This window comes from Styela clava, chromosome 3, assembly GCF_964204865.1.
Source record: "Styela clava chromosome 3, kaStyClav1.hap1.2, whole genome shotgun sequence".
Classification (NCBI taxonomy): Eukaryota; Metazoa; Chordata; class Ascidiacea; order Stolidobranchia; family Styelidae; genus Styela; species Styela clava.
Genome location: NC_135252.1, coordinates 13,876,232 through 13,891,105, shown reverse-complemented (window position 1 = coordinate 13,891,105; position 14,874 = coordinate 13,876,232). Strand labels below are relative to the sequence as shown.

At 35.6% G+C, this 14,874-nt stretch overlaps 2 protein-coding genes across 6 annotated transcripts in view; both read left to right on the top strand.

The window, feature by feature from the left end:
• LOC120342771 (serine/threonine-protein kinase DCLK3-like) overlaps positions 1-6,321 on the top strand; it is a 32,002-nt gene extending 25,681 nt beyond the window's left edge. For all 4 annotated transcript variants that reach the window (XM_078110339.1, XM_078110340.1, XM_039411741.2 and 1 more), the window contains 9 exons: positions 99-258; positions 347-451; positions 573-794; positions 1,193-1,370; positions 1,883-1,989; positions 2,182-2,328; positions 2,932-3,064; positions 3,179-3,346; positions 3,848-6,321. In XM_078110339.1, coding sequence (XP_077966465.1) covers positions 99-258; positions 347-451; positions 573-794; positions 1,193-1,370; positions 1,883-1,989; positions 2,182-2,328; positions 2,932-3,064; positions 3,179-3,346; positions 3,848-4,050 — 1,423 coding nt within the window. In that variant the 3' untranslated portion in view covers positions 4,051-6,321. The remainder of the gene's footprint in view (positions 1-98; positions 259-346; positions 452-572; positions 795-1,192; positions 1,371-1,882; positions 1,990-2,181; positions 2,329-2,931; positions 3,065-3,178; positions 3,347-3,847) is intronic.
• A 1,754-nt stretch (positions 6,322-8,075) lies between these two features.
• On the top strand, positions 8,076-12,621 carry LOC120342803 (uncharacterized). Of its 2 annotated transcripts, XM_078111168.1 has the most exons (3): positions 8,076-9,474; positions 10,992-11,126; positions 11,349-12,621. In XM_078111168.1, the coding sequence occupies exon 3, from the start codon at positions 11,355-11,357 to the stop codon at positions 12,453-12,455; it is 1,101 nt and encodes a 366-aa protein (XP_077967294.1). In that variant the 5' UTR covers positions 8,076-9,474; positions 10,992-11,126; positions 11,349-11,354; the 3' UTR covers positions 12,456-12,621. The 2 variants fall into 2 exon arrangements, with proteins under 2 accessions (XP_077967294.1, XP_039267718.2); XM_039411784.2 differs by lacking the exon at positions 10,992-11,126 and having other exon boundaries at positions 8,089-9,474.
• Positions 12,622-14,874: the final 2,253 nt, after the last annotated feature.

Genomic DNA, 14,874 nt, shown 5'->3' with positions numbered 1-14,874 from the left:
GGTGCCTACTTTTAAATCAAAGTCGAAACATAACTTCATTTAATCGTGACTTAATTGATTAATATTGACTTAGTTTTAAACAAAATAACAAACTTCAGGAGAGAAAAAGAAGAGGAAGAACGGCGTAGACTGAACGCTGAAGAAGATGCCCGAAGAAAGAGAGAGGAGGCAGAGCAAGAGAAACGAAGGCGGAAAGCTGAAGACGAGGAAAGAGAGAGGCGGAGAAGAGAAGCCGATAAACTACGAAAGGAGGAAGAGGTTCGAGATTTAAAACGTTGTTCGCAATGTCAACCTGTAGCCAAGATTTCAATACCAGGCAATATTTTATATTTTATGTTTGATACAGGCGCGAATAAAACGAGAGGAAGAGGAACGGCGGATACGTGAGGAAGATGCTGAACGAGAGAGAGAAAAAAGAAGGAAGGAAGAAGAAGCGCGTAGAAGAAGAGAGGTATCGCATTTCTCTCATATTTGACTTGCCAATTGAAACGTCATTGTGCAAGATTGTCACAATGTTGAAATTCTTTTGGACAATAAAAACAGTCAGTTGTTACTTTTTCTCTCGTTTACAGGAAGAGGAAGAGGAGCGTCGAAAACGAGAGGAAGAACGTAGGAATCGTGACCGAGAACGTGAGCGTGAGAGAGAAAGGAAACGTGAAAGAGAAGAGAGAGAACGAGAAGAAGAATTGCGAAGACGGGAGGAGGAAAATAGCACACGAAGCACACCTCAAAGAAAACAACCTTTTCACAAGGTTGACGACACTGATCGATCACGAAAAGTTCAGAAATACAAGGTAGGTATCAAAAATTTATCAAATAATTTTATCTCCAGCACTCTGTAAGAATATATTTGTTTGGGCCAGTGATTGGGGTTCCAGGGGTCAAACAAATTACCAAATGGTGTACCATAAATAGAGTGCTGTAAAGGAGCAGTTATACATAAACGACGGAGAACCGCTCGTTTAGGCTCTATGTCAAGTATAGAAATTGGCGACTCCTCGTTTCCAACGAATTAGCGTTTTTCAATCAAATTAGATTGTGAATTGACCAACTTAAATCAATCACTTGATTGAGATTGTTGGAATAAAGATGTTTCATGAAATGCCATTGCTTTTGCGTGGATCACGATATTGTGACAGGAACAGCTAACGATTTTTACTATTTTATTCACTGTTTCATTCGACTGTCCTAGGCGCCTTCACGTGGCATGATTACCAGAAGTGATATTGAAACGAGGTATGAGATTGGGAAAACGATCGGTGACGGCAATTTCGCGATCGTTAAAGAATCTCGACTACGAAATACCGAAGCTGAATATGCGATGAAAATTATTGATAAATCAAAATTAAAAGGAAAGGAAGATATGATTGGTTAGTCAACTTGATATTGAACATTTTGGTGTTACGTAATTTCATTTTATTTTTTATAAAACATTCATACTAAACTACACATTTATTAAGTAATCATCAATCACTATAAAAGCCCGTTATTTAATTCAAAAAAATGAAAATGAAGTAAGGTTCAGTTTACTTTATGTGTAAACAGTCATTATGCATCGTAGTTTTATGGTGAGCCTATCTGGAAATCAGTAATATAGTTCATGTCTCAATTCTGCATAGTGTACAGTAATAGTTCTCTATTTTTATATGTCAAATTGGCACTGTATTGTCTTCGCATACCACACGTGCGTATTCCTTTCGGTATTTAAGCTAATAATTCAATATTTAACAGAATTTTCATTTACTTGCTTCACGTTTTCAACCTATTTATAACCTATTTCAACCTATTCCTCATCGTCCATAACTGTAAAATATTAGATAAGTAAAAACTCCTTTGATTGCCCTTGAGTCAATGTTACACATAAAAAATCGTTTGGGTTTAGAAAATGAAATCGCAATTATGAAGAACTGTATCCATCCTAATATCGTTCGGTTAGTTGAAGAGTTCGAAACGGAAGACGAGATTTACCTCATGTTGGAATACGTCAAGGTATTTTGCCTCCATTTTGATTTTCGCGGTAGAATGTAGAAAAAAATGTACATTTTTATGTAATTTGCCTTTTTGAAATTTTGTGTAATTCGATCCGTATATGTGTATTTTAATATTTCAAAAATTTACGATAATTCTTGTAATTTTATTTTATTTTTGGGTTTACCTTTTGAGACATGATGTTTCTTTTAGGGCGGTGACCTCTTCGACGCCATTACCGAAAGTGTAAAATTCACGGAACGTGATGCTGCAAACATGGTCGCTGACTTATGTGAAGCGTTGGCGTTTTTACACGACAAAAATATTGTGCACAGAGACTTGAAACCGGAAAATTTATTGGTATGATTTTGTTCTTAATTGGAGCTATTTGCCCCTCGTTTTAAAAGATTGTTGCAGGAAACCTTGATATGAACACATATGTATACGAAATAGCTTTATAAAAATTTTGTAATGTCATTTGGACTCTCATCTAGGTCGGAAATGTATTCCCCTAGTACATGGTTTCTAAACCTTAATTGTCTCGTAGGCGCTCCGGAAGTAATCGTACCAAGATGACGCACAACCTGAACTACCCTAACCCGGTACACATACTATGTTCAGGTTGTGCGCCATCTTGGTACGATTACTTCGGGAGCACCGTCTCGTCTACCCCTTGACGAATTTTAGAAGTATAATTTACCCACACCGTGTTTCTTCCATGTTAATATGAAAATCCCAATATTGGCACATAGCCATTCTCGTAGCAGAGAGAAATAAAGGTTCGTTGCTTGCAAGGAAAGTAAAATTTACACACCCCGCCTGAAATGTAATGGAAAATTATTTAATCTTCAATCTACCACAGCTCAATCCATCTATATTAGTGCCTTTGAACCTTTATATAGGTCGTACTCGACTCTTTTCTGTAGCTCTCAACTCAAAAAAACGTTCAAATACGTTCATTAGGTCTCCAGAAATAAAGACGGCAGCATGACTCTGAAATTAGCTGATTTCGGTCTTGCAATGGAAGTCACTGAACCTATTTATACTGTCTGCGGGACACCTACATACGTCGCTCCTGAAATATTGGCTGAAACCGGTACGTTAGTATCTTATATATAAATTTTATATAGAGAAAAAAGGAACATGGAAGCGAAAACAGCACAATTTTATGAGATTCCGCTATTTGTTATTTTACCTTGTTTATTTTCAGGTTATGGACTGGAAGTCGACATGTGGGCAACTGGAGTTATCACGTATATTCTTCTATGCGGATTCCCACCGTTCCGTTCACATGATAGGAACCAAGAAGAATTGTTTGAAATTATACAACTCGGGGAATATGAATTTTTGTCGCCGTATTGGGATAGCATTTCAGACGGTATGATTAGGATTTTTTCAGAACTCTTTTTACGATGACATGGCATGGCTTCTTAATTGATTGTTCATTGTTAAATTCGGGTTTGATTTAGTTTAAAATTGAACATATTGGTTTTTCATAATATTTCATTTTATCGACATTTGCTGAAAGCAGGGTGACTTGTACTCAGAAATTAGGGAGATTGATCTTTGAGCGAATTTACGACAAACCACTATAGCTACTGGGATTGTAGAGAATCATATCATAGAATCGCGTGCTTTTGATTACCGATTGGCGCGCACAAAACAACAGCTGCTATAGAATAGTGAATTCTGAAGTTCCTAACTGAAGTTTTTAGAATAAAAATTTTTCGTATGTTTTCAATTTGCCAGCTTGATCGAATATTTGCGGCCTTATTCAGTCTTTTCATAATTATTTTTTAACTTTTCGTCTCTTCGTCGTCTCTTTTAGTAGCCCTGCCTAAAATTTTAATGTTAAAATAATGTTAATGTTTCGATACAGCCGCCAAAGATCTTATTTTCAAACTTCTGGTTGTCGACACAAAACGAAGATATACCGCAGAACAAGTATTACAACACCCGTGGATAAAAAGCGAAGGTTCCTGTAAAAAAATCAACCTTCAGAGAGAAATAACAATGAATTTGGAAAGAAACTTTGGAGCAGATAGAAGCAGACGTAAAGCTGGGTTGGCCGGAGCAACATAGTATATCAGAAGTTCTGAATACTTCAGATTATTAGTTATTTCAAAGCGCGATTATTAGTTATTCCAAAGCGTGTGCCAAAAATACATTCGCCTTATGCATGGAAAAAAAAGTTTGGATTGAACAATTCATCCCTTCCAAACCAAATTTTAGTTTCGAGCCTTTAAATGATAAAATCACAATTCAAATATTAATTCTTTTTCAATATGTAATAGACGTTCGCTGTCCTCAAGTCGCTTCGAAATCGTGTAAATTTATTCAATGGTAAACGGTTATTTGATGGTCAATACCGCGTTATAACAAAGCCTGATTAAAACTAGTTCCCGCATATTATTGAATTTTATGGAGTCTCATAATATATTTTGAAGAAAACAAATTACAGTCACACATTACTGTTCACACTTGGATGTAGCTTTTCTTTGGTCGCTCTGGATTAAAAATTATCGGTATGTCTGTTGATCATACCCCACTGTATTTGCGACGTTACAGCGACCAATTTCTAACCGTTAAAATTTATTTAAACTTAAACAGGGCGCCCACTGTCTTTTTTAGCATTTGGCAATCTTGTAGTCTTCCGCCAAAGATACTTTCTATATTATTTAATATTACTTCATTTTGTTAATATTTATCATATTATAAGTAATTGGGTAGATAGTATGTATAATTTCTGCTACCTCATAATAATTTGGCACTCAATTTTTCATTCTTTTTTTCCGATTTGTCAAATAATGGATGTCAAACAAACTGGATCATGTTCGAAATCTCAATAGACTCTTGATTTGTTTGGTTTTGTTACTAAACTCAGACCATTTATGAACCGTGCGTCAGAATCAATATTGGTTATTCAACACAATTCCTTGGAATTGTAATTTATCCTAATTTGAGAAAACATGTTTTTTTGAAAGTCGAAACAAATTGGTCCACTTTGTTATAATTGCCATCATAGAATTATGACACCGATATATTTTGAATTTTAAATATTTTGTCGCCTAGCTAGTTCCTAAATTATCAATTAGGTTTAGCACGTTTGCACACCACTGAAATTACCAGTATTTGTTTGATTGGTGTATTTTAATCCTGGCCTACTTTAAAACGGTATGCGTGGCTTTCAATTACATACGGGTCAATAATGGGAAGTCTTCTTACTACACCGTTGGATATTCTGAAACGTGAAAAATATTTGCCCGCTTCGAATGAATATGATGCAATATGAAATCCTAATTTTATTTGCTGTCGTCGCACCCACTTTCTTACTAATCTCTTACTCGATTTTGATTTCAATAGCAATACAATCGCTTGTTTTTAGCATTTTGCAATCTTACATTCCGTTGCATTACACATAATAAACGATCGATATTAAAATCATCACTCATGAAAATCATAACAACACAACCAAATTGCAGTAGTATGTAAAATCAATGTATATTTTGTCTTTCAATTTTGCGTCACCAATTTTGTTCATATCTGCCAAAAGTTAAAATTTAATTATTTCTGCACTTCGACATCATGTAATGCCTTACTGTCTTGACCCTGGTTGGATGCTATTTTCTAGAAAAATCAGGTTTGGAATTGTTTTACTCACAATTAAACATGTTAATACCAGCCAGATCTATTTGAATGTATGCTTGGGCTGTAATGCTAATCGTTTTGAAATCTATCAAGCTAAACCAAGTCCACTTAAGTCAGCGGTTTTCAAACTTTCGTATTCCGTGGCTCCCTTCCAAAGACTCTCAACAATTGTGCCTCCTGCTCTTCCATAAAAATACCTAATTTTGCTTTTAAGGCGTTTTCATCAGTTATTTCATGCACCACGTTTAAAGCTAAAAAAGCGGATGAATAAATGCGTTATACTCAAAAGAATCTAACAAATCCGGTCAATTTTCTTCAAATAAAGGTCGTCATCAAAGCCTCTGCCCGCGAACCACAGCGAACCAATCCGTGACCGAGGTCAGTTTGGGAAATCCCGACCTAGGTAGTTAATACCCTCTTTGCTTTTCGATGATTTATTATTTACAAATTTATTTCCACCTTTTTAAATATATTGATAACCGACGTGTGGCCTGGGAACCTTTTTCCGCGAAAATGATACAGGCCATAATGTAAATTTGACATAATCCAAATTCGAATTTGGAAATAAACAAGTTGGACTTAATGGTATAGACTTTATACAGTTTTCGGCAATTTGATTCGATATTGATCGAATTAATTTTTTGATCACGGAGTTTTTACTTTTTTTCTGCCTTTTTTTAGACAAGTGAATTTTTTTACGAAAAAGAGTTCTATTTTCTATGATTTTGTTTTTGATAATTTTTTTTTGCCTTTCCACTGTATATACCTGATTCTTTTAAAATATTGTATTGTAATTTTGATGAAGTAGAACGACTTTTCTATATTTTTGCGTTAAAATAAAAATCTGTAAATCTGTACATTTCACAATTTTTTTCATAATTTGAGCTATTCGCATTTCAAAATGGTAGTATCACCTGAATTTCGTGACTGGCATTTTACCGCAAGCAAACGAAAATTTTTGTAATTGTTTGTTTTTTGCGTGAACGCTACTATGTTACATTATAATTGCGTGAATTGCGGTCTTTTCACAATAATTAGGACATTTTAAGACAGTTTCTTAGCAAAAATGTGAGACTATTACCAGTACGAAATCACAACATCAGCGTATTTGTACTTCAGTATTGGAATACTTTTTCGATTGGCCAGAAGTAAGTCGTCGATACTTTGATTAAGGAATGAAATTTAACATCATGAATGAACATACAACTTGATTTGGAATATCGATATTAGAACGAAATCTATCTAGTTATGCCGGGTAATGCGAGCAACATCGTGCGACCTGCTCGTATTATAATTGTGGATATTTCTGACAGTTACTTTTCATGGAACAAGCTTATCAGTTGATTTTGGCTTGTAATGTGTTCTTAAAAATCCTTTTCAGTAAATTCCGTTGAGCAGTTTGGTCCCTGTGTCAGTGTACGCAGAATATTAATGCAATGCATTCGCCTCAACGCTTATATTTATCCACATCATACGGTGTTATGAGCTTGGTACCAATATTTATGATTTTGATGCCAAAGGCTATTTGCAATTGATGCTATAAACATCAGAATCAATTAAACGGAACGGAGTTTCAAATAAAAAAACACGTTTGTTGGATCGAAGAAAACGTTAGCTAAAAGCTAAGCTGATCACATAAGAATTACAAAACACTTTCTTCTTTCTGTTGTTAAGACGTCGGCCATTCCAAGATGTTGATGTCAACGACACTATGTAGAGGGAATTTTGATCTGAGGGGAAGGAACATATTTTGCTATAAATGCACTTTTCTTAATCACCACCTACAAAAGAGTTTGCATTTCATCGCAAAATAGTATGGTACGAAGCATGCATTATTGAAAACTTTCCTGGCCGAACGAACAGAAAAATGTATTTTGAAACTTGTAGTTGCAGTCAAAGTAATTAAAAATGTAGATAACTTGATCTTCTACTTCCTAAAAAAATCTAAAACGTTAAAATTTACCTTCGAATTAAACAATTCAGTTTTGTTTATTATTAGCGATTTGTAGTCGTCGGTTAAAGTGATCATATCTATGGACAGAAATGCGTAATATAGTGCAAATTTATAATCTTCACGCTTGCGGCTTGCGCGATTTGCTGCGATATTCGGAAGACACCAAGTACTTTTTACTTACGATTTCTTGGTTCTTTTTAAAACAAATTGTAACATGTTTTTGTCGATTACGGCTTTATCTTATTTATTTGCGCTCAAACAAAATACTGTATTGTCCTATTGTATAAAAGAATCCTTCCTCTTTATGATTGGGTAATCTTTTAATTGTTCTCTTGCTTCGCCTTCGAGTCGAGCATTGTCTTGCTGCTGGGTGGACAATGATGTATCATAACGGTAAGTCAGATTTCGATGGTACTCAAACCAAGGTGTAGTTTTGGTGTAATTGAAACTAAATCGTCTTATGGGTAGACAGATGTGCCTATATGCTTCCTGTACGTGCAGTCTTTAATCTAGTTTCAAATTTATAGCTGCGCGAATAATAACGTAATAAATTCTAAATGTTCGGACGTAATACCGATGCGGCCCAGTTATTTACCTATTTAACCTCAGCGACTAGTCATCTATGAGTAAGTTTTAAGTTATTAGTGATTATCCAGTTGGGATTAGAAATGATTTAAAAATTTGAGTTGCCAGCTAAATCTGCATTCCTAACTCAAACCCTAACTGGATAATTTTATGCGTTGGCGGGGCTCTCCTTGATTATTCTCGAAATAGATTGTTAATACATAATAGTGATAATACAAAACTTAATTTTTCCGTGGTGGGCGTGTGGTGCTTCAGTATTTTGTCAGAATTTGATGAGTTGAAGTTTTCTCAACCGCATATATATATATAGCCAGTGTTCCCTCTAAAGTGTGCGCGTGTGCGCGCGCACATAGCTTTCACAGGCTGCGCACACTTATAGATTTACTGCGCACAGACGTATTTCGATGTAATGTAACAATGTTCTCGGTTGGCAGGTTGAGAAAGTTTGTTGTTGGCCCACTTATTACCCGGTTAGAACGCCAAAATTTCTTCATTGATTTTTGCACAAATATCAGTCATTTTCAAAAAAGTGCGCACAGACCAAAATTTCTGCCCACACATACTACAAAACTTTTTAGAGGGAACATTGTATATAGCTATGACGAATTTTCGTAGTGGTCGGTGTGATACATTATCTTTGTAATGATTGGACAATTGTTACAATCAATTCACATATTTTATAAATAGTAAAGAATTCTGCTACGACGGTAAATCACAGCAGCGCTATGATATCATGCTTGCGTAGGGGAAATCCGTTTATGCTTGTTTTATGCGCCAGTAATGAAAGAATAAGCAGAATTAATAATATCTAATTGTCGTTTAGTATTTCCACGTACGTTTTTCGCTTAGGACCTATTTTTTAGCGAGGCATACGTACGGATCAACAGCGCTTTGTGCTTTGCTTGCTGTTTAGGTTGTATTGTCAGGAGTTCAGAACTAATAGGATCATACTATAAATGATGTGATGGTATAATTACAAAATCGCGACACGCCGAACATGATTTTTATCATTATATATATCGGGTTATGTACGTGGAACCATAATTAGTTCACTGTAATACTTCTTAATGCCAACAATCGTAATGCCTAGGTAAGTAAGACTGGAGCAGTTAGGTTTGAATTTTTGCAGTTAATGTCAAAGTTCTATTTATAGTGTATTTTTGTTTATAATATAGCATATGATTCTATTTTTTAATAAAATCTTATCAAAGCCTGTACTACGTGAAACGAGAACCGGTATGAAACACTGTCAAATGTTCAGAAAAAATCCCTAAGTAACGGAAACAAAGTTTGCTTCATCTATCGTGGGGTGATCCCAAGTAAGTGTAATATATGTATGATTTGATATAAAGAGTGGTTGGCCACCAACACATACATAGGCGTATGGCAGTGGTTCTCAACCTGTGGTACGCGTACCACTAGTGGTACGCGGGAGCTTTTCAAGTGGTACGCGAGCAGATTTTAGTTATTGCAACAATTAACCTTTAGTTGGCTAAAATATGCCGTTCATGAAGATTTCCCCAAGCATCAGTTTCTTTGTTTATTTCCGTAACTATAACCAATCAGCAATAAGTCAATAATGGAGCAACACATAACAATTGCAATTTCTGCACCCAGCCGATTAGGCACTTCTGTCGCTCAAACAGATATTCAAGCATGGTTTCAAACATTGCCTCGTTTTTGTGGTTTTAAGTGATATTTGTCAGTTTTCAGTTGTATTTCAATAAAATAATTGTGAATTAATTAACTTAATTGTCATTATGTCTTCCGCGAAAATTTACGTTAGTTGCAGTAATCGAAATTGAATCTCGCAAATGCTGCGATGGACAAAGCTAAACTTAGCTATATCCAAGGCTGCCATCGATATGAACCTAAAAATCAGGGAAATATAATAATAGAATAACTAGAATATCGGTTAGAAACCGAAGACTTATTGATCGAAGGTTAGGGGATCCCCCAAAACAGTGGTCTTACTTCATAGTGACACCGTGTGTCCCATCACTAATTAATCAATACCTCACCAATTATAAGACATAATCCACCCAAAATCAATAGGTTTCTGATCCAAGATATGATGAATGTACATGCAAAATTTGGAGCAGATTCAACCTCGCTTTCGTGAGATATCGCGTGCATCTAACACACAGACAGATAAATACCTATCAACATACTTACCGATCTTAAGATCGATAAGTAACAAACAACGAAATGTAATAAACAAAATGTAATCATGCTAGTGCGACCCATGTCCAATCATACTTTGCAAAGGATTTGCTCCAGCATTTCTTTATTCTTAGAAACGAATTGTTCCATCTCACTTTTAAGTTGTATTTTGATTCAGGTTACACGCAGTGATTTTGGTCGGTAGGCTATTGTTTTGTCACTGTGTCAATTAATTTGCTTTTAATACGTAATGAATGCACGTAGCAATCAATGAAGTTGTAAAATATCATTTCTAGCAAATCAATCATTCGATTTGACCAATCTAAGAGCCTGATATTTGAACCTCTACCCATAAAATAAGGTCACATGTCGAAATAATGATGGTTTCAAACACTTGAACCATTTTATATTCGCCGACGGAACAAACCACTCTCAGAATAAGCATAAAGTTTACACTTGTAAAGTATAGGGGTAATTTTTCCGGAGTCAATGGTCGGGGAAACGTCAATAGCGCTGGTGCGCTATCAGTCCATGTCTCTAGAGATCGCCCTCGCTCGCTATTGCCCACCTTATATGGGCATGTTTTTGTCCGTTTCGCGTGTTACGCCACAAAGGATGTAGTGCCACATTATAAAATACTCCCATAGCACGTTTCTTGTGTCTTTTTCCCCAGGTCAAAAAAGGAGCTTTGTCGGTGGTACGCGGCCATAGTAAAAAACAGTAAAGTGGTACGCGGTCAGTAAAAGGTTGAGAACCACTGGCGTATTTGCATCGTTTAGGAGTCGATTGGCACCAGCGTCTACACAACGTGAGTTTTAGTATCTCATTCGTCTCCACCTACTAACTAGTAACTATACTTGTGAACAGGTTCAGTTACTGCATTCAATTTAATCAACTCAAACTAAATTTTTAGTTGCATTACCAGACGAGGTGTAAAAATATTTGTTTATGCTTGCTCAATGTTATATTTCCGAGCTATCACATATGCCAAATATTCATGGTTATAAAATACGTGCTTATCTCTCTACAGGGCGTCATGGCAGATTATACTGGCGGATCTTATGTCTGGGGTTTGGACGCCTCTTTTGGAACTTATGTCACTAATTACATTATTGTAATTCCCTGCTTGATTTATGGTTATCTTATGTTGACATTGTACAATAGCCCAACACAGCCGAATGAACTGGACAACAACAAATGCACACATCAGCACAAATGCAACAAAACAGTACAGGATTCTCTGAGAAATGCAATTCGTCTTGCATCTTCCATGGCTTTCATTTCATGCGCAGGAATGAGTGCAATAGGAGGAGTCATTCACCAGGTCGTACCCTCTATAGATCCACTGACAAGTTCATCAAATTTTCTTAACGACTATGCCAAAGATTTACATTTTTGGAATGTTGTGCGTTTATACATTTATCCATGGTACGCAATATGGCAAATTGCCGATATTCTGGCTGTTGTATTTGGATGTACCATGATTTTATTGGCATATTTAACGGTTAAGTTGGACCAAAATAGTAACCTGAGATTTTTAGCGAGCAACGGAAACAAGTTTTGCAATTCTGATTCGTACACTTTACAAATGGTCGATAGAAAGATTGGACGTTCCGTGCATTCATTTCTGACGGCGATATTCTTATATACCATCTGGCGTTTGCTGAAAATATACCAATACAGACAAGATATATATTGTTCTCGGACGAACGATGAGGTAGTAGATATCGAGGAAGCAAGGTATGACAAGGATAAAATGGACATTTGGTCAACTGTTGAGGCCGGTGCGGTATTTGCTGGTTCTACGTTTCTGTATGCAACTGTTATGCTTTATCTGTTACATAAATCTTACAAGTATGACAAAGGTACTGGAGAAGCAATTTACAGTCCAAATCAGTATTTGTTGAAGTTCTTTGGTTCGATTTTAGTGCTTATTGGGGGTTTGATTCAGATAATATTGAGTTTTTCGTGTGGCAAGAACAATCCAATTTACTGCCCATTACCCATTGAATTTAATCATAACGCGGTATATCATGTTTTCTTAGGTCTTGGTGTAAGTTTATTGTTTTTGGCTGATTACTCATATTTTGAACAGTTTATACATACGTCACCTTCGCGAACATTAAAAAGTGATTAATTTATATTATTCATTCCGTTATTTTATATCACCGGTGAATAGTTAGAAGCTTGTATATCACACTACTTTTGCTTCCTATATACTTATATATACATTGAGTATTAGCACGAATATACTATAGGAATACGTCAGCAAATATAAAGACGATTAAAAACGAATTTAGGTGTGTTGTTCCAACCTTCTTTCCATGGTTCTGACTGCCAGATTCAGACTTTTCGGGTAATTATTTTTACGGCCACTATGGTGAATTCAGCAAGCAAACGTTTTTAATTTATTCTCCCACACTCCTCTTTAGTGCAGTTGAGTATGTATATTTAACGATTGGGGTTGTTCAACTTTTCGGCCGACTTCAAGATAAAGCATAAAGTAAAAGCAGTTCGGGTTGGGATTTTGTTTTGAAATGTAATTTCAATTTAACGTCATCCCGATTATATCCCAGATAGGTACTAGGCGACGATAGCATGTCGGCCGCATTAAAGTGCTTTAGCCTCTAACGTATACAAACGGTTCACAGATTGGTCGCTATTCGAATACACAAATATTTGTAGCACTATATAGGAATATCCTCTGTATCAATTTAACGTTTCTATTTACACAATAAAATACATTCTCGGGGAGTTAATGGAAGTTTGTATTTTACCTTTCTGAGAATGAAATTATGCAGAAATAAAAAGTTTCAATAAAGGTTATCTCAAATATACGCTGCCATATTGTATTTCCAGGAGTGGAACAGAGCGTGTCATGCAATAAATTTGAAGAAATTTTTACCCTAATTCTTAAAACTCTCTATATAGCATGTTAGCACGTTGTTTTCAATTTTATCGTACATTTTGCCTCTGTATGCAGTGCATCGTGCGCTTCCTTGTAACCAATCATTGTAGACCCATTATTACCCAAATCAGCATATCCCATGCTAAATTCTCCGATTATTTTTTCTCAATACATAAACATAAACAGTTGTCGTTTACCTTTTGTCGCCGTATTGGCTGGCGGCTTTATGGGTTTATCTTGTGCACCTATGCGTTATGAACGTACTTATAAGGATGAATAACAAAAGCTATTCAACAATTAAAAATAATAAAAATCTAGTCTAGGTCATCATGTAATCCGTCGCTGCATCAAATAAAGTTAATAAAGATAGTCCGTATGTGATATATGTCGTAAATTTTTCGGATGTGTCCGCAGTCAGCTATACTTGAAACAAATTCATGAAATGCTGATACTGTTACTAAGAAGACATATTATAGATGCAGTGTGTTATTTGGCGACGTTTTAATGTCAGAAATATACGAAGACTACCCATATACCGAAAATAGATAAGATAGAATGTCACTTGTCCACAAGTGTCGAATTTCGATGTTCCAAATCTTGATGAAAGTCCCATTGCCATTCATATCATGACATCACAATGTAGCTGACGCATTTGATTTCAATCTGATGGTGATTGCACGAGTTTCTGTCAAAAAATCCATATTAGGTGAAACAAGATCATTGATAAAAAAATCTGGATTACGACTCAACATTGTACCATGCTCAATATAATCTTTATCAAGTAAAACATCACATTGTGGTGTATCTAGAAAAAATGCCATTGAGAAATATATCTTAATCTACCTTCGGGCTAAGCCACAAAACGTGTTGATGAATCCGTAAACACTTATACATTATGCGATATATTTCACGTTTTCAGTTTGAGATTTTCTCTAGTATCACATTGCAGTATAAGGAATCAAAGAGTGCTGACAAAACTTTTTGATTGCTTTTTCTTTTTCTCAGTGTTATTCTGATATCATGTTTATTCGGATATTTTTAGGGACCCCCTCAGTGACGTATTTTGTAACGCCTATTATTACTACTAAACTGCCAGGTCATTAGTTTTGCATGAAATAAAAGTCACAGCCTAGTAAACTTATTAGAAAATTGAACCTTCCTTCAAAAGATCAGTTTTTTTACAGTTTGTCGAGGAAATAATGAGGAATAATATTAGCTCCTATTGCGTTCGAGTTTTATAGTCACATTCCCATCATGAACCTTTTCATAGTTACAGAACACGCAAAAATCGGTACTCCCGTAGTATGTGTACCAGGTTAGGGTTAGGCCATAATTTTATTCCGATTTTCCTTTTTTTACTTCTATTAGGAGTGTGGACTGCCTGTGTTAGCCAAGTGACTATAGTATAGTGAATGTAGGTTTCAGTCCCTTTACACAACTTGATGTAAAATAGGCGAACAAAACTAGTTATTCCCATACTGGTACACACACTTCTGGAAAGACCCAAAAATCTACATGAAAACGTTTTTACATAAGAGCTTAGTCTTATTTTAGTACTCTTTGAAGAAAACTATAATATAATGTTACGAATTTTATATTTTTTCCTGTGTTCGATGTGTGCTAGAAAAATCCCGTGAACATTATTTTA

Excerpts from the sequence above, each read along its gene's own strand:
- LOC120342803 (XM_078111168.1), top strand. The coding sequence starts at position 11,355 with ATGGCAGATTATACTGGCGGATCTTATGTCTGGGGTTTGGACGCCTCT.